This window comes from Schistocerca serialis, chromosome 5, assembly GCF_023864345.2.
Source record: "Schistocerca serialis cubense isolate TAMUIC-IGC-003099 chromosome 5, iqSchSeri2.2, whole genome shotgun sequence".
Lineage (NCBI taxonomy): Eukaryota > Metazoa > Arthropoda > Insecta > Orthoptera > Acrididae > Schistocerca > Schistocerca serialis.
Window position 1 is genome coordinate 707,686,441 of NC_064642.1, and position 20,452 is coordinate 707,706,892.

General features: G+C 43.4%; 1 protein-coding gene and 1 pseudogene across 1 annotated transcript; both read left to right on the plus strand.

Annotated features, from left to right (window-relative positions):
• Window positions 1–916: 916 nt before the first annotated feature.
• LOC126481112 (turripeptide Ici9.2-like) lies at window positions 917–18,991 on the plus strand. Its single transcript, XM_050104644.1, has 3 exons — window positions 917–1,070; window positions 14,973–15,144; window positions 18,796–18,991. Exons 1-3 carry the CDS (start codon window positions 1,002–1,004, stop codon window positions 18,825–18,827), a joined length of 273 nt encoding a protein of 90 aa, XP_049960601.1. The 5' UTR covers window positions 917–1,001; the 3' UTR covers window positions 18,828–18,991.
• On the plus strand, window positions 2,967–3,084 carry LOC126482982 (5S ribosomal RNA; annotated as a pseudogene).
• Window positions 18,992–20,452: the final 1,461 nt, after the last annotated feature.

Genomic DNA, 20,452 nt, shown 5'->3' on the forward strand with positions numbered 1-20,452 from the left:
CCATTTTCCTCTATGCAGGTAATTAATCTAATTGTAATATCTTTTTGATATCTACACCTATTAGTTTGTTACCATATTTTTAAATGTTATCTTTGAATAACGCCTTTTTACTATTCCCCTTTTTTAACATTAGAATTGAACTACTGAGCTGCATGATAGTTGCATAAGAACGTGAGATTGACAGAAATAAATCACTTTTCCTCATCTCGTCTCCAGTTTCATTGAAACACATGTAGGATAAGAACTTCTAAATTATTACGGCGTTTCTATGTTCGTCTAAGTCAGCTAACGTTTCAAAACCTCTGCATGCATTAGTGTCCAAAACAGATAATCCAGCCATCTGTAGAACAGCGGCTTTTGAGGATGGTCCAGACTGTGCGGTTGAGACGTTGTTTGGTAAAGACAAAAAATGTCGCGGACTTCGAAAATTTAATTTAGAGTGAGAATGGCCACGAAATCTCCCTGACCAGAAATATGCTTTTCTTTCACAGTTGTTTCTTAAACATTCAATCATTAAATGATTTCCTTGAGAATAATTTTAACGAATCTGACACACACGTAATAATTAACACAAATTCTTCGTAGTGCTTTCTTTCGAGAAGTGTATCAAAAAAAGTTAACTGCGAAGCAACAATCTGATCAAAAACTTCCAGTACATGTGCCCTCATTTTAAAAGTTTGTCTTGAAATTCGCCAGTTGTTGGTTCAGATCTTTAACACGTTTGAGGAACGCATTTTTCCTCAGTGCGTAAACAGCGAAATGCTTGTTGTTTACGTGAGAGGCAGGAGACAGAGAGAAGTAGATAGATAGGGGTATAAAAAGAGCAGGGAGCATGGGAGAAGTAAGTGAAAAGAACACTTGCGATGCACTCGAGAACAAGTGATCTGCTTTCATGGCAAGTCACGACACCGGATGTCAGTATAAATAGTGGCTACCACGTCTGGCTGGCACAGCAACAGTCGCAGTTGTCTAGCTGCTGCTTGGGTTCGTTGCAGACAAGAATGAAGTTACAAGTGATGTTAATGTTCTTAGTAACTGCACAAATGTGCTTTGCTTCTGCAGCAGATGAGGTATGTGTCAGATTTTGCATGGTTCCCTCTCTCATATTCACTACACTCACGGCACAAGCTTTCTCTAAGCATATGTTATACTTTCGAAAACGTGTTACGTACGTAAATTCGATTATGATTTCATTCACAGGAGAAGGAAAGCTGATTACACAATAATTTAGGAAGTAACACATTGTTGTTTCCAGGCTTGTCAAATAACAAAAAAATAGGACGTAAGAACCATCAAACACGTAGCGCTGGATGCTGTGCACTTCATTGGCGTGAATACTTGTGTTGCGTAGCATTATAAGACACAGTTTTGCAGGAGCTGCCCCTGGACATATGAGCAGTCAGAACTGGCTACTGCGCCCCGCCTTGGTTCATAGTAAACAACCCCATCTGCATGTTGCCTGTCTAGTGGCTTTCAGTGGCGAAAAAGTTTGATTTTCAGTATTTCATAAATCTGAAACTTTTAAATGCTGTTATAATCTGTTCGTTAAAAGGTATACTCTTAACTTCAAGGTTTAGGACCGATAGACAAATATTACAGTTAGAAACAGTATGTATGTCTTGACACAGCTTAGTTCACAGCGCTCAAATACCAGGACTACGTTTATCCGGTATCTGAGAATGAGATCACTTAGCGACTTCGAACAAGTGTAACACATAATATCGAACCTTTTCGGCGCCCACCACAAAATAATGCAGAGAAAAAAGTCTTTAGCTCTTCATGCAGTTGAACTTCAGCATCAGGCATGACGTTTTAATTTATTACTTCTTTACTAATAAGGCCAACGGCCTTTCCGCAGTGGTCACACCTGTTCCCGTCACATAGGGATGGGCTAGAACTTGGATGGGTGACCATCCGGTCTGCCGGGCACTGTTGGCAAGCGGAGTGCACTCAGCCCTTGCGAGGCAAACTGAGGAGCTACTTGATTGAGAAGTAGCAGCTCCGATCTCGTAAACTGATATACTACCGGGAGAGCAGTACGCTGACCACATGCCCCTCCATATGCACATCCAGTGACGCCTGTGGGCTGAGGAAGACACGGCGGCCGATCGGAACCATTGGGCCATCCAAGGCCTGTTTGCACGAAGAAAAAATGGTTCAAATGGCTCTGAGCACTGTGGGACTCAACTGCTGAGGTCATAAGTCCCCTAGAACTTAGAACTACTTAACCTAACTAATCTAAGGACATCACAAACATCCATGCCCGAGGCAGGATTTGAACCTGCAACCGTAGCGGTCGCGCGGTTCCAGACTGTAGCGCCTAGAACCGCTCGGCCATCCTGGCCGGCTTGGACGAAGAGTTAGAGGAGTTACTACTAAGGCTATTCGCAACATATTTTGCAGGCAGTGCTCGGATACACAACTGAATGTAGCTTCAAAATTATATCAATGTACGCCACGTAATTTCAGGAGAGAAGACGTCATAAACATTGAGACGCATGAAAAACTAGCATTTCCCAAAAACGAAGCGCAAATTACCCGGCCTATACTCATCCAGTATTTAATAATGAGAGCACGCAACCACGACAATTCACTGCAGAGAAATGCCAGTAGCAAAACACACGACAACGTATGTACTGTGAGATGAGACTGATTTCATAGCCTAACACATTAACATGGTTGTAATTGGCTTCTAGGTATCAACATACTTGCTTGCTTTCTAGATGATCGTCATGTTGAACATCACAATAAATTTATAACTGCTTTGAATGTCGTTGATACAGAGATGTATAATGTAAGTAGACTAACGTTTCTGCTGTTATGTATATAATTGTCATATTGCAGGTATCAATGTAGATACAAGTGTCTTGTTTTCCTCCGTATCAGATACCACTGACAGTGGGTTACAGCCTACACCCGAATACTGGTTCAGCTAAAAGCATTTTAACCGCAGGTCAGGGTGCTCAGGCAACGGCCTTGCCGCAGTGGATACGCCGGTTCCCGTGAGATCACCGAAGTTAAGGGCTGTCGGGCGTGGCCGGCACTTGGATGGGTGACCATCTGGGCCGCCATGTGCTGTTCCCAGTTTTCGGGGCGCACTCAGCCTCATGATGTCAACTGAGGAGCTACTCGACCGAATAGTAGCGGCTCTGGTCACAGAAAGCCATCTTAACAACCGGGAGAGTGGTGTACTGACCACACGCCTCTCCTATCCACATCCTCAACTGAGGATGACACGGCGGTCGGATGGTCCCGATGGGCAACTTATGGCCTGAAGATGGAGTGCTCAGGGTGCTTAGAAGACGTCCTTTAACAAATATTTACAAGCTGCAGTGAACGAAGCAGCAAGATTTTTAACACTGGCTGTCTCACACAATACTCTGCAGTGGAGTGTGCGCTGAAGGTAGGAGACGAGGTACTGGCGGAAGTAAAGCTGTGAGGATGGGGCGTGAGTCGTGTTTGAGTAGCTCAGTTGGCGCTTTCGCTGTCGCCGCGGTCGGACGTGCTAGCTGGTTGCTCTGCATAGTCGATGTCCTTGCCAGTGTGTGTCCCTGTGTTCGGAGTAATTCACGTGTATTGTACTTTTTGTGGTCGTCCTTTTCGTCAGAAACTTGCCGATTTTGTACGGGACTCGGGCTTGATCGGATTCCCTACAGCTGCAGTGCCATGTCTACCACCATCCGGAAAAACACCCTGGTTTTTGGCTTTGACAAGGATACACGCCGAGTTCAACTGACCGCCCTGGGGAGTCATGACTGGCTAACTGAGGTAATAGGCATCACTTCGGATTCTGTGCACACCACCTAGCTAGATTCTGATCGTTATTGCGTGTTTCTCAAGCTTCTCAGTCTAGTAGCAGTTGATCGACTTATTGAAAAAATTGGCAAACAAGTCCCTTTTGTTCATCGCGACGGCACCACTAGTATGGTTACTGTAACACGTGCCGATACCTCGATTCAGACTGTTCGAGTACTTAAGTTGCCCATAGAGATTGACAATGCTAAAATTAAAGATGCACTTTCTAATTTTTGTGAGGTTAAAGAAATTGTAAATGAACAGTGGTCGTCTCGCTACAAATTACAATGTTTCAATGGGATTAGATCTGTGGACATGGAAATAAAAATGAACATTCCTTCTCGCATCACGGTCGATGGTTATAAGGCTCACATTATACACTCCTGGAAATTGAAATAAGAACACCGTGAATTCATTGTCCCAGGAAGGGGAAACTTTATTGACACATTCCTGGGGTCAGATACATCACATGATCACACTGACAGAACCACAGGCACATAGACACAGGCAACAGAGCATGCACAATGTCGGCACTAGTACAGTGTATATCCACCTTTCGCAGCAATGCAGGCTGCTATTCTCCCATGGAGACGATCGTAGAGATGCTGGATGTAGTCCTGTGGAACGGCTTGCCATGCCATTTCCACCTGGCGCCTCAGTTGGACCAGCGTTCGTGCTGGACGTGCAGACCGCGTGAGGCGACGCTTCATCCAGTCCAAAACATGCTCAATGGGGGACAGATCCGGAGATCTTGCTGGCCAGGGTAGTTGACTTACACCTTCTAGAGCACGTTGGGTGGCACGGGATACATGCGGACGTGCATTGTCCTGTTGGAACAGCAAGTTCCCTTGCCGGTCTAGGAATGGTAGAACGATGGGTTCGATGACGGTTTGGATGTACCGTGCACAATTCAGTGTCCCCTCGACGATCACCAGTGGTGTACGGCCAGTGTAGGAGATCGCTCCCCACACCATGATGCCGGGTGTTGGCCCTGTGTGCCTCGGTCGTATGCAGTCCTGATTGTGGCGCTCACCTGCACGGCGCCAAACACGCATACGACCATCATTGGCACCAAGGCAGAAGCGACTCTCATCGCTGAAGACGACACGTCTCCATTCGTCCCTCCATTCACGCCTGTCGCGACACCACTGGAGGCGGGCTGCACTATGTTGGGGCGCGAGCGGAAGACGGCCTAACGGTGTGCGGGACCGTAGCCCAGCTTCATGGAGACGGTTGCGAATGGTCATCGCCGATACCCCAGGAGCAACAGTGTCCCTAATTTGCTGGGAAGTGGCGGTGCGGTCCCCTACGGCACTGCGTAGGATCCTACGGCCTTGGCGTGCATCCGTGCGTCGCTGCGGTCCGGTCGCAGGTCGACGAGCACGTGCACCTTCCGCCGACCACTGGGGACAACATCGATGTACTGTGGAGACCTCACGCCCCACGTGTTGAGCAATTCGGCGGTACGTCCACCCGGCCTCCCGCATGCCCACTATACACCCTCGCTCAAAGTCCGTCAACTGCACATACGGTTCACGTCCACGCTGTCGCGGCATGCTACCAGTGTTAAAGACTGCGATGGAGCTCCGTATGCCACGGCAAACTGGCTGACACTGACGGCGGCGGTGCACAAATGCTGCGCAGCTAGCGCCATTCGACGGCCAACACCGCGGTTCCTGGTGTGTCCGCTGTGCCGTGCGTGTGATCATTGCTTGTACAGCCCTCTCGCAGTGTCCGGAGCAAGTATGGTGGGTCTGACACACCGGTGTCAATGTGTTCTTTTTTCCATTTCCAGGAGTGTATATTCCGGTCAGGCCCCCACCTGCCATATCTGCAATGAATTAGGCCATCTTCGCCAGGACTGCCCCCGCCGAGTTTTTGTCTTGAAAAATAGTCTCCAGCCGCGGCGTAGACTGACACTTGGCGAGGTAGTGGCACAAGATACTTCTGGTTTTTCTGCACACCCTGATGTTGATGCTCCCCAGGCAACTACCTCCGAGACCCCGCCCATAACCGCTGATGCGTTTCCACCACTCGTAGGGCGGCAAACTGCTGCGCCAGTTTGTCTCGAAAGTGAATCTCAGCAAAAGAAAAGGCCGCTTGAACATAGTGATGAGCATTCAGATGAGGAAGTATCTCGCACGACTCCTGCAGCTCGGAAACCAAAACCATCAATAGCGGAGGAATTAGTACCGGATGATGTTATGCGGGTCGACTTTGAAGCCAGTGCGGATGGACTTGAGGGGATGCCGAATTCTGAGACGCAAGGTCATGAACAGGAACCTCCAATTTTGCGTGCCGCGCCCGAAGGACAACAGCCGCTACAACGCACAAACACTGAAGAAGTGTTGTGTCAACAACGCGATACAGCTGACGCCCGACAAGTTCCGGGCGGAAGTACACAAGCGAAAGTGTTTACCATCCGGCCAGCTGCCGGCGGCAGTGCTGCGACAACGACACCACCGCGTCTCAAAGAATCCACAAAAACTCCGGGACCTCAAAACGCCCCACGACGAAGGCTCAATCCACAGCTAAATCTCTCCGTTCTTCGCAAGCGGATGTAGCACCCCGAAATGTTAGTTATGAAATTGTGAGGGAAGGATTCGGTGATGACAACAGCAAAGAACTCGGCGAAGCCCATCCCCCGCCGCAGTAATTCCGTTGGTACAAGGTTTGTTCCGTGCTGTCGCCTAAGGTTGCAAAGCTTTTTCGTGTTTCTTTCGGTCCTCCTATCCGGTTATGGTTCGCAGCATTCACTGTGTCGTTTTTGCTTCACACCGGCCTATGATTCACAGTATATCACTTGTTATGGTCTTTATTTAGCTTTCTGATCCAATAATCCTGCCATGGCGGCTCACATTATACCGTTTTTAATCCTGCAGACGGCCCTCTTGAGCTCCATGCCATCGTTTTGTTGTATTTTTGTATCTCATTATCTATATGCTACAGGCTTACACTATCACCTCCCTTAATATCAATAGGATTACGTCAGAGTTAAATTTGCATTATTAAAACAATTTTTGTTTGACTCTGGTACGGATATTGCCCTCTTACAAGAGGTCGCAACACGGCAAATTAACATTCCCGGCTATGTTGCAATAATCAATTTCGCTCCCAAATTGAGTGCTGGCACAGCGATTTTAGTCAGGGAAGGAATACCTCTAACCGATCTCGAAACGTTGGACTCTGGACGGGGGATAGGCGTGAATATCATGGGCGTCAGTGTAATCAATCTGTATGCACCATCTGGAAGTGCACGGCGCGCTGACAGATCAAAGTTTTTTAAGGAGGATATCATTTACTTACTGCGGAGAGCCTCTCAGAACTTGATCATTGCAGGCGATTTTAGTTGTGTATTGCACCATAAAGATCAATCCCCCAATTTTAATTATTCCCATGAATTAAACTTTCTTGTCTCCCAAATGAAATTGAGCGACACGTGGGACGTTAAGTATTCCACGCTTGTGAAATACACGTACATTTCACATAATTCCAGCAGCAGGATTGATAGAATCTATATGTCAAGTCACATAGTGAGGAATTTGTTACAAGTGGAAATAACTCCAGTCAGCTTTTCTGACCACTGTAGTGTGAGTGCCTGCATAAACTTAAACCGGCAACCAACTCACTGGTTTAGGAATCAGTGGAGCATGAATGGCGGCCTTTTAACAGACGACGAGCTCGAGGCCGAACTAACGACAGCTTGAGAATTTTGCTTGCACTCTGTAAACAACTTTCCGAGTGTTTTAGAGTGATGGACCCGTAAGGCGAAGCCCAAATTAGGGAAAGTACTTATATCTTACAGTATAGAGAAACCTCGGGCAGTTCACCGTACAATGGAATTTTAGTACATGGTTTTACGGGACTTGTACGATCAGGCAGATGGCTCAGACAGGCGATTGTCCGACATCAAGAAAATTAAAACGACATTATTAAGCTTAAAGAGGAAACAACTAGATGGCTTAAAATTAAGTCAAAAGCCAGATCTGTCAGCGGGAACGAAACGGCTGCTTTATATCATCAGATTAAACACCGCAAGAACCGACGACGGATATTCATGGACGAACATAGATTAGAAAACGGTACTGTCCCCACTGTGCAAAACGAGATAATCAGAGAAATCCACAGGTATTACAGTGCCCTGTATGAGGCAGAAGCAACGCAAGAGGACGATTCGGATGAGCTATTTGCGTTTACAACCTCTTCAATTACGGCCGACGACATCGCCAGCTTATTTTCGGAGTTTAGTCCAGATAACGTCTTTGAAATAACTCGCGGCTCCCCTAAAAGGAAATCGCCGGGCCCTGATGTCCTTCCGGTCGAATTCTATCAACGATATTGGAGTGTCATAGGTGATAAGTTGACACAAGCCGTTAACGACGTCCTGCGGGGGGAAAATTTGTACCACCACCAGAACTTAAAGAATGTAAAATTGTGTTGATTCCTAAAAATAAGGGACGTAAAAAGATTAACAACTTCCGGCCGATTTCTCTTCTTAATTCAGATTATAAGATTATTGCGAGAGCTTTAAACAAACGAATGATGCCGTTGACCGCAAACATTATTGGGCAACAGCAAACTTGCGCTTATAAGCGATCAATATTTCAGACTACAGCACAATATAGAGATATCGTCGCTCTGACGTTTGCCAGCACCAGTAATTGCGGCCTCCTTTTTGTCGATTTTTATAGAGCATTTGATCGTGTCAGCCATAAATACCTCTTCGAAACGATGCAGAGGATGGGCTTCCTGCAGGACTCCATCGCTATCGTGCGCAATATGATCACTGGTCTGACCGCCACGATCTCCGTCAACTGCCAGCTCACAAGATCAATTACCATCGCAAGGGGTGTCCCCCAAGGAAGCCCCCTTTCCATGTTGCTCTTTGTCATCTCACTAGAACCATTGTTGCGGCTAGTACAAGAGCACATGACGGGCATAACGATCGCCGGGAAGAAAACTGCAGTTGGTGCATATGCTGATGATGTCGACATCGTCGTGAGGAACAGGGAAGATGTGATTCAACTGGAGGCAGACCTCAGAAGCTATTGTTCCGCTTCTGGCGCAAAAATGAATGAAACTAAAAGCAAATTTCTGCGTATAAGGGGACTTGACGATGTCGGCCTAGAATGGGCTAACCATGTTACAGAACACAAATCTCTTGGGACGATACTGACGGTCCCCCCACAAAGGATGATAACGGCGAATTGGCGGGATGTCTCGCTCAAAGTCAAGGGTGCTTTAATAGATAACGTCTATCTCAGCATGGACCAAATTCAGAGGGTTAAATTTATAAATACCTGTAACCATGAAGAGAGCATATTATGTGGCACAGGACTTTCCAATTCCCACTGTCATAGCCAAGCAGATAATGAGCAAGTTGACCAATTTTCTGTGGCGGGGGGAAATATTTCGAGTTGAAGTGAAGACAGTGACCCTCGACCCTCTGCATGGCGGTATGGGTCTGACCGATCTGAACGCCAAAGCAATGGCTTTATACATTAAACGGATGACATCCTTAATCCAAAGCTACTCTGACACCCTTACGGCAAAGCTATTTGAGGCAGTTGCGCCGAAAAGCGTAGAACCGCCGATCAATGTGCAGACGATCGACTACCAGCTCTCCCACATTCGCACATATTATCTGGAAAAGAGCGAGGTCCTTCTCCAACATCGCCCCTTAACTGCCAAGGGCATCCTGGAGCACAGGAAACAATATGAGGGCAAGAACAAAATCGAACAAAAGCATACTGGTGTCAATTGGGATGTCCTGTGGGTGAACATCAGCAGCAGTGTACTTCAGTCTTGGTCAGGTCGACGTGGTGCAAAACGGTCAACAGCATTATCAGCACAAATGAGTGCCTGCGTGCGATTGGGCTAAGCGACACAGCCCATTGTCCAGATTGTCACCAAGTGGACACTGTTCTCCACAGATATACTTGCAGTCACCGCATGCGCAATTGTCAATGGGTTCGTCAAAAAGTCCCCCTTATAACTAGGACTTCTGAAAATAACATAGACACGAACTTAACTGCACAGACCAGACGTCAAATATTTTCCGCCAACTAAAAATAATGCTGTCATGTGGCTGTTGGGCCACCGTACAAGTCATGTTTTCAATCGTCTGACGGGCGACGATTACAGCGAATTTCTGTTACACATAGAAACGGAATATCTTAAAATTAGTCACTACGCGGATCACCGTCGCAAGTACGGTAATATGCTCCATATTGCATTCAATAGAACAGGTATTGGATAGCTGTTCGAGCTCTAAAACCTTCACCCGTTTATGTATCAAACGAATAGCCTGGCTCCAATCCCGTATTGATGCTTTCTCAACAAAAAAAAAAAAAAAAATTCTGTGTTCCTTTACAATCAATGTGAGTGGTGACGGGTACGGGGGCGGCAACGTGGCCAGGCTTCGGACTAATTGACCCCTGCCCTCCTTGCCGCCGCCTGCCTGCCACGCTCGCAAGTTAAAAAAATAAAAAATAATAAAAGAAAAAAAATAGCTGGCGCCTCAAAGACGCGGCTGCTACGGCCTGGAATACGTAATGCTTATGATTCGCATTCAAAAAAAGTGGCTCCCAGCAGGCCAATACAGCCGCTGTTTTGACAATGAAAACAAAAGCGGTTCTAGGAAATACTATTAAAAAAAACAAGGTTGGTAGAGCACTTGCCCGCGAAAGGCAAAGGTTCCGAGTTCGAGTCTCGGTCCGGCACACAGTTTTAATCTGCCAGGAAGTTTCATACTTTGCAACTAGTTCTGATGTAACTGATCATCTCTTGGCAGAACATAGATACAATAGGCAAGAAGTAACATACAGATTTATACTAAGAGAGAAGAGAAAAGGCATAATTCAGTATGGCAAACATTAAAAGCGTTAAACAATTACTTTCAAAAATTTTGTGGTGATTATGACGTGATTGTAATTTTGAAAAGTAATCACTGTGTGAATATCTAGCCCTATAAGCACAATCAGGATGAACAAAATAAAATATGTAACATATCAGAACAACTACATTTACATTCAGCCATAAAATACTTTGCGCATTATATAACAACGTTGAGTTTGTAACTATATTAGGGCTCTGCACTCATTCTATGTCTAGGCCAAACAGGGAATCTCATACTAATCAGCATTTCAATCTGTAAATTACATACTTTCTCTCATATGATATTAGAATTTACATTTGCATTTTCTTAGAATCGGAAACAGATTGTTACAAAATTATCAATTATTAATTGTTGTTGTTGTTGTGGTCTTCAGTCCTGAGACTGGTTTGATGCAGCTCTCCATGCTACTCTATCCTGTGCAAGCTTCTTCATCTCCCAGTACCTACTGCAACCTACATCCTTCTGAATCTGCTTCGTGTATTCGTCTCTTGGTCTCCCTCTACGATTTTTACCCTCCACGCTACCCTCCAATGCTAAATTTGTGATCCCTTGATGCCTCAAAACATGTCCTACCAACCGATCCCTTCTTCTAGTCAAGTTGTGCCACAAACTTCTCTTCTCACCAATCCTATTCAATACCTCCTCATTAGTTACGTGATCTACCACCTTATCTTCAGCATTCTTCTGTAGCACCACATTTTGAAAGCTTCTATTCTCTTCTTGTTCAAACTAGTTATCGTCCACGTTTCACTTCCATACATGGCTACACTCCATGCAAATACTTTCAGAAACGACATCCTGACACTTAAATCTATACTCGATGTTAACAAATTTCTCTTCTTCAGAAACGATTTCCTTGCCATTGCCAGTCTACATTTTATATCCTCTCTACTTCAAACATCATCAGTTATTTTACTCCCTAAATAGCAAAACTTCTTTACTACTTTAAGTGTCTCATTTCCTAATCTAATTCCCTCAGCATCACCCGATTTAATTTGACTACATTCCATTATCCTTGTTTTGCTTTTGTTGATGTTCATCTTATATCCTCCTTTCAAGACACTGTTCATTCCGTTCAATTGCTCTTCCAAGTCCTTTGCTGTCTCTGACAGAATTACAATGTCATCGGCGAACCTCAAAGTTTTTACTTCTTCTCCATGAATTTTAATACCTACTCCGAATTTTTCTTTTGTTTCCTTTACTGCTTGCTCAATATACAGATTGAATAACATCGGGGAGAGGCTACAACACTGTCTCACTCCTTTCCCAACCACTGCTTCCCTTTCATGCCCCTCGACTCTTATAACTGCCCTCTGGTTTCTGTGCAAATTGTAAGTAGCCTTTCGCTCCCTGTATTTTACCCCTGCCACCTTCATAATTTGAAAGAGAGTATTCCAATCAACATTGTCAAAAGCTTTCTCTAAGTCTACAAATGCCAGAAACGTAGGTTTGCCTTTTCTTAATCTTTCTTCTAAGATAAGTCGTAAGGTTAGTATCGCCTCACGTGTATTAATTAGATTATATAAATTGAGTACCTTATAAAACTGTGCACCGCTAAATATAAAAAATATTTACATCGTAAAAACTGTTAACCATCTGTCTTATATAAATACTAAACAAAATCTATCAAGTATTGCATGGTAGGATTACGTTAAGATACATTTCATCTGGCACATGGACGAACCTTGAATACATGTGTATTAATGTAATTAACATATAAATAACCAAGCAATAATATACTGCCAAATACAGTCGTTATTTCAGATATGGAACAATAGCTGTGTTATAGGTGTACATTACAAAATTGAAAACTTTAGATATAAGTATCTGATCAGTTTATTAGCTGGAACACCGATTGTTGATGTCTTCGAGACCTGTAAATTTGCTTTCACGTTGTAGATAGTTTTCGTACCTTTCCTTGCAGCTACAATATCGGGATAAATTCATAACTGTACACCACCAAGTTTTGTGCTAGCACAGACTAATGGAAGTGGTGAAGGGGGAGGGGGGTAGGAGGGTGGGTTAGGCTCCTCCCCTATTTACTGTACGCTGATGCTGGGTGTATAAGAGAGGGACAGAAATATGGAAACACCAAAAACACAACTCTTCACCATGCTTAATAAGATCTAGGAAAACCGTCCGGTCATCTCAGAATAGATAATTACAGGTCCTGTCTGGTTTTTAAGGGTATCTTATACTAATCTTACTGCAACATTGCAGCAGGCTCAGGCAGTGCACGTGTATAGCAATCACGCACACTTCTCTCCAAAGTGTACTACAAGGGCTCAATAATATTGAGATATGGAGACGGTGACGGCCAAGCGAGACGCGAATATTCATCATCTTGCTCACAAACCAATTCTGTACGATACGAGCTGAGTGAACAGGGTCCTGCCGCCTTGGAACATAGCATCACCACTGGGGAACCAATTTTTTACCATGGGATGGATCTGATCAGCCAATTAAGGTCACACAATTCGTGGTAGTAATGCGATCTTGCAGAGTACACATGGTGCTCATGGGAATACCGTGATATCGCTGCCCAAATCGTCGCCAAACTTTTGGCCAGAAGTTGGAACCAGTGAGCATCAATACTCATCCGACAAAATGAAGTTCATTTGCTTCATAGTCCAGGTTTTATGGCTTCGGCAACACATTTTCCTGTTATAGGCATCTGCATCACTTATGCGTGGTTTTGGAATTCCAATTCTTCCTGCAATTCCCAACTTATGCAGCTTTTTTCGTGTTGTTTTGGTGCTGACAGGGTTCACGAGTGTGACATTCAATTCTGCAATGACTTTTGCAGCTGTCATCTCCTTATTTTTCATCACATTCCTCTTCAATGACCGTCTTTCACGATGACTTACCGCACACTTTAGTACGCATTGTGACTTAACGGATGATGTTTTTTCCGCTTCTAATCTTAGATTAGATTAGATTTACTTTCATTCCAATTGATCCGTAGTAAGGAGGTCCTCCAGGATGTAGAACATATCAGAAAAACAACAATACATGACAAATATTTACAACTCAAACAAATAAGCTAACGTACCATTCCACAGGTCCCAAGTGGAATGATCGTCATTTTTTAATGAACACTACATGAAAGGATCATTTAACAAATACTAATGCACTGAATTTAAAATAAAAAAGTTTTTTTATTTATTTATAAGGTAATAAACGTGTAATAGAACTACTATAATACTTATTTACAATGAACACATTACTGCACTGGAATTGTGCAGAAGTTATATATATATATATATATATATATATATATATATATATATATATATATATATCAGTTGGTTCTACTGAGAAATTCATCAATTGAGTAGAAGGAGTTGGCCACCAATAAATCCTTTAGGCTTCTCTTAAACTGAATTTCATTGGTTGTTAAGCATTTTACGGCTGCTGGCAAGTTATTGAAAATGTGTGTTCCTAAATAATGCACACCTTTCTGTACAAGACTAAGTGACTTTAAATCCTTGTGAAGATTATTTTTATTTCGCGTATTGATTCCGTGAATTAAGCTGCTGGTTTGAAAAAGCGATATTTTTAATGACAAATTTCATTAAAGTATAAATATATTGGGAGGCAGCAGTTAGTATCCCTAGTTCCCTAAACAGGCTTCTGCAGGACATTCGTGAGTTCACACCACATATAACTCTTACTGCACGTTTTTGTGCTCGGAAAACTTTAGCTTGGCTTGATGAATTACCCCAAAAAATATTCCCATAGTATGCCAGCTTTTTCATTTTATATTCCCCATGTCTGACACGATTCGCATTGCAAATAGAGATTTGTTAAGACGCTTCAGCAGTTCTGTGGTGTGCTTTTCCCAGTTGAATTTATTATCAAGCTGTAATCCCAAGAATTTAACACTGTCCACTTTTTCTATCTACTTGTCATCGTATGTTAGGCATATACTCGTGGGACACCCCTTACAAGTTCTGAACTGCATGTAGTGTGTTTTTCGGTACTGTGCGTCTTGATACACCAAAATCTTCGGCTACCTTGTTTATGAAAGCAACCACCATATGAGCACTGACAACTCAGCCAAGATCGATTTAAGTTAGCTACCACATAATGCACTAACAACGTATTGAGGAGACTGGACAGGTGTCGTTCATGGTCAGATACAGCAGATCAACCTGCAGGCTTAGTTAGCATTGCATTTATGTTCAAACATGCATTTCCCGCAGGGTTTTCACGTTTGTGTCCAACCGCTGTACGGCAGATGTGACAGGTGCATGAGTGGCTGTTTACCCGTGTGCAGGACTGCGCTGCGGCGTCCGCCGCCATGTGCTCGCAGCGCCGGCTGCAGTGTCCCTGCCCAGAGGTGTGTGCCGACGTCTACCTGCCGGTGTGCACGCGCTGCCAGGATGGCCAGCAACACACCTTCCCCAACTGCTGCGCCTGGCACGCCGCGGTATGCGCGCTGCAAGCGGGTCAGTACAGCTCTACACCAGCAGCTACAGCAATGTGCACAATATACACTACTGGCCATTAAAATTGCTACACAACGAAGATGACGTGCTACAGACGCGAAATTTAACCGACAGGATGAAGATGCTGTGATATGCAAATGATTAGCTTTTCAGAGCATTCACACAAGGTTGGCGCAGGTGGTGGCACCTATAACATGCTGACATGAGGAAAGTTTCCAACCGATTTCTCATACACAAACAGCAGTTGACCGGCGTTGCCTGGTGAAATGTTGTTGTGATGCCTCGTGCAAGGAGGAGAAATGCGTACCATCACGTTTCCGACTTTGATAAAGGTCGGATTGTAGCCTATCGCGATTGTGGTTTATCGTATCGCGACATTGCTGCTCGCGTTGGTTGAGATCCAATGACTGTTAGCAGAATATGGAATCTGTGGGTTCAGGAGGGTAATACGGAATGCCGTGCTGGATCCCAACAGCCTCGTATCACTAACAGTCGAGATGACAGGCATCTTATCTGCATGGCTGTAGCGGATCGTGCAGCCACGTCTCGATCCCTGAGTCAATTTGCGAGACAACAACCGTCTGCATGAACACTTCGACAACGTTTGCAGCAGCATGGACTATAGGTCGGAGACCATGGCTGCGGTTACCCTTGACGCTGCATCACAGACAGGAGTGCCTGCGATGGTGAACTCAACGACGAACCTGGGTGCACGATTGGCAAAACGTCATTTTTTCAGATGAATCCAGGTTCTGTTTACAGCATCATGATGGTTGCATCCGTGTTTGGCGACATCGCGGTGAGCGCACATTGGAAGCGTGTATTCGTCATCGCCATACTGGCGTATCACCCGGCGTGACGGTATGGGTTGCCATTGCTTACACGTCTCGGTCACCTCTTGTTCACATTAACGGCACTCTGAATAGGTGGACGTTACATTTCAGATGTGTTACGACCCGTGGCTCTATCCTTCATTCGATCCCTGCGAAACCCTACATTTCAGCAGGATAATGCACAACGGAATGTTGCAGCTCCTGTACGGGCCTTTCTGGATACGGAAAATATTCGACTGCTGCCCTGGCCAGCACATTCTCCAGATGTCTCACCAACTGTAAACGTCTGGTCAATCGTGACCGAACAACTGGCTCGTCACAATACGCCAGTCACTATTGTTGATAAACTGTGGTATCGTGTTGAAGCTGCAGGGGCAGCTGTACCTGCACACGCCATCCAAGCTCTATTTGACTCAATGCCTAGGCGTATCAAGGCCGTTATTAACGCCAGAGATGGTTGTTCTGGGTACTGATTTTTCAGGATCTATGCACCCAAATTGCGTGAAAATGTAATCACATGTCAGTTCTAGTATAATATATTTGTTCAATGAATACCCGTTTATCATCTGCATTTCTTGTTGGTGTAGCAATTTTAATGCCCAGAAGTGTAATACAAAAGTGTTTGGCATCCAGTTTCTTGCGATTAAATAAATAAAAGACGCGTTGTTTCTATTTTCTATTGAGAGTTTTAAAACTTTTATCAGCTGCCCCGGTGGCGCAGTGGTATAAGCAACTAGTTTCTGATCATTCGTCTGAGATGGGTCCAGGTTCGAATCCCAGTGAGGCATGGATGTTGCATTTATCAAAACACATGGGTCCTTTCCCCTCCCTGGAGTCAGTGACCTTAAATTAGGATGGATCAATACTTATAGCCCATTGAGTTGCTCACGGTGGTAATTAAACCTTAAGTAAAAAAACAAAAGAATGAAATAAAAGCTTTTGCTAAGTACATCTTTTTTCAGTGAACTGTTTCTTAAATAAGAGTTACTGGACTTGGAATATTCTTTCTTCTGTACAATAAATTTTTGGCTTCAGATTTTTTTCTTGTACAAATCACAAAGAAATTTCAGTACAAAATCAAAATGTAGCTTTGTTTTTATCTGCTGCCCCCTACGAGTACAATTTAAAATTTATCAGAAGTAATACTTTGAAGGACGGCACTTTATTCTTCTTTTATGCTCATTTCACATGAAAAGTATCACTTACACTCATCGTATATTTACTGGACAAGCATGATACAGTAGAGGCACACTTTCATCAAAGTAAGTAGAGACTTATTATGTAACTGTTTCGCATGCCTTTGAAAACAACTCGATGTTTTAATTTTCTACCCTTTTTCTTTTTTCTCCTCATTTGTTCAGTTTGTTGGCTGTTTGATTTGAAATTATTATTTTCCGTCCCTAAAATTTTGTCACCCTTGGCGGCCGCTTAATCTTGCCTAACGGTAGAAACAGCCCTGTTGGCGCGTCTGTCTCGACTTTGAGGAGCTATAGAATAGGTTGGATCGTCCGCCATTTTTTTCCCCAACTCTGAGAATACAGCAATGCTATTCAAGCAACTATTTATGATATCTCTTATAAAATATTTGATATTGCATAAATGAAATGCACCAAACAGTGATTAATGTGTATAGAGATATTTAGAATGCCCTTTTAATATAACAGAAAAATGTAAATGTAATATTACACGGCTATTGAAATGTATGCTGGGAACTTGCGTGGTAGTTTGTAATTATTAAATGAAATGGGTTAAGAACTCTGTACCAATATCTTCAAATATGGATGTTATGCAGTAACAGCTTGTGCCTATTTGTTAGTTTTTGCCTATGTACGGCCCTAAAAAAAGTGGTGTTTATTTTTTAATCACAAATAACTACTTTTAAAAAATGCGGCATTTTTGTTGTACGGAGCGAAGAAAAGTATAGTTTCATGTTACAGTGTAAGGAATTTTTATTAATAGTTTCATCTATCATTTAACAAGTATGCATTTTGTGTACTTCGTGATAGGTTAGTACAACTTTATTCTTTGACGGATTCCCTCAAAATGAGCAATCCATTATAAAAATATCTTCATTAGCACTCATCCTACCGTACCTATAGAAGAGATGGTGTTAAGTATTATTCAGTTTTTGTACGTATGTTTATGATAATGACGTATAAATACATCACAATAAATATTCCTCTCCATCTTGCCGGCTGCGAAAATATCTCAGGAATTGAAAAATTTTGAGACAAGCTTCTTCAGTATAGTTTTCGGCTAGGGGAAGAAACGCAAATGTGTACAGTTGGTATCATGTTTATGATTTCTTTTATTAATATATACTTACAATACACAGCTGAGCGTCTGGTCTTGGTTCTCACTCTGGGGAAATTTATGGCCCATCTTTTTTTTCGTTCGGAGGCACCTGGAAATCTAAATATACAAAAAGTATTTTTGCAGTGGTAGTGCGGTTCACAGCTAAGCAGCCACCCATGTTTACGACGAATTCTTCAATTCATTTAATTAAAAATCTCCACTCGCATTGTGACTCACATGTAAAGAGTATGAATGTCCTACACTTCGGGGAAAACTTGGCGGACTGTGTAGCTCAGGTTACAGGAGTCCTGCCTCAACCAGTAACGGAATGCAATTTTGTGCATGTCTCTATGGCAACGCGTTAGTGTTGTCGCAGCTCTATGGATGGCTGTTGCTTCTGCCTACAGCCGCTTGCGATTCGCAGGTGAATAAGCTGGCAATGACACTGCTAGCTGTGAGGGAGTTTAGGGCACGGCGTTATGGACGTACGATGACCCCACGTCTTGGTGTTTTTCTGTTTCAGACTGCGCCCTGGAGCACGATGGCGAGTGCTGATCATTCGCCGCTACCCCGGCGGGCTGCTGACTGTAGTGGACACCTGAATTACACGTCCAAAAATAAAGGAAAACTATATCAGATTGTAAAATGTTATCTTTTCTTGTATCCTCTGGATGGCGAAATGCATCACCTAAAAAAATAAAATAAATAAAATAAACCTACCTTTACATCTTTGGTGCATGATAAACTACTACTTGATGAATTCCATTGAGGTTCTTACCGTAGCAGTAGACATTCTGGTTTAAAATCGTCCGTATTCATTCCTGTCTAAACACGACTGCAGAGAATTTCCTTCCTGATGCACCATAGCTTGGAGAAAACGTGGTGAAGTTTAACGACAATAAGCTGGAGAAAAGGGCGACAGTACAAACGGAGAAGATGACAGAACGTGTTTCGAAGGTGCTGAAGTTAAGAAGGAGAATGTGAAAATTACATAAGAATATTACGCCTCAGAGAGGCTACATCTACCGTCAAAATGAAGAACCAAAGTGCTCGCAACAAGTGTATCGTTGATGACATGTACCACAATGACAAAAAGTGCTGAAAGAGTGACAATATGATACGAAAAATACAGATTAACAGTAACTGGTGCTAGACTTTTAGCTTGTGACGCTTGTAAGAATAAAGGGGTGCACGTCGTTACTTTCCTCATGCCCCCTCTCCGTCTATCTTAAAGATGAAGGTGCTGCTTCTCTGATGTCCTGTGGAGTAATACGTAGAAACAAAATACTTTAGACAGAAAATTTCTGTAGTTCTTCTCTAATGAGTGAAACATCAATAAGGTAGGGTAAAATTGAATTAAAATCAGTAGGTGTTACATTTCAAGTGCTTTATTTTACTGGCACTTGGTTAGAACATTAATGGTATAACGTTTCCACCATCAGCATTCAAACAGAAAGGAGCAACAGACTTGACCAAAGATTCTCGGTATTTGGTAAATAAATTCGAAAATTGCTGAAGTGCTAGCCAAAAGACCTTCCACTGTCTCCATAGGTTTGTAATGCCCCAGCTTTTATCATGTGACTGGTATTAACTTATGGTTGTTGCCCATACCAGTTTCTCTCATATGTTGTACCCATTGTCAGTTCATCTCACTATATCATTCTTTGGCCTCTAGTAATAGCTTTGCTACTGCATGAGTCGTTGTTGTAATCAGTTAGGAGAGAAGACGTATCTCAGACACCTTTGGAAAAGGTTGACTGAGTTCATCTGAGCATCAAGTAAGTGGAAAATCGCTCCCACTTGGCCTTTTGAGTGTTATGCCTTGTTCTGAGGGGAACGTAGTGTTGTAACTAGGAATCATGCATATTCGGCTCGCTAGGCAAACAATCAGAGAACTCGTATTAATGACTTTTATTACAACAAATACAAATACTTAACTTTTATCTGGGAACTTTTGTAATCGTTTCTACATGATCATCCAGAAGTGCAACAATTACACAGATGTGTCGCAAGCAAAGGGCAACATACAAAATAATCAGTCTTCTTCAGAACAGACAAACATAAGTAACACATCTGGTCATAGCCACCGTTACTAACAAAAGTCTCTCAACTCAACTGCAGTGACTGATAATCTCTAACTGTGCTACGTAGAGATTGCTAACGAAGTGACTAACGGTGAA

Bases quoted from the DNA above. Each gene is read 5' to 3' on its own strand.
- LOC126481112 (XM_050104644.1), top strand. From the start codon at position 1,002: ATGAAGTTACAAGTGATGTTAATGTTCTTAGTAACTGCACAAATGTGC. The intron at 1,071-14,972 runs GTATGTGTCAGA...ACCCGTGTGCAG, and splicing joins TTGCTTCTGCAGCAGATGAG to GACTGCGCTGCGGCGTCCGC. The intron at 15,145-18,795 runs GTCAGTACAGCT...TTTCTGTTTCAG, and splicing joins GGTATGCGCGCTGCAAGCGG to ACTGCGCCCTGGAGCACGAT.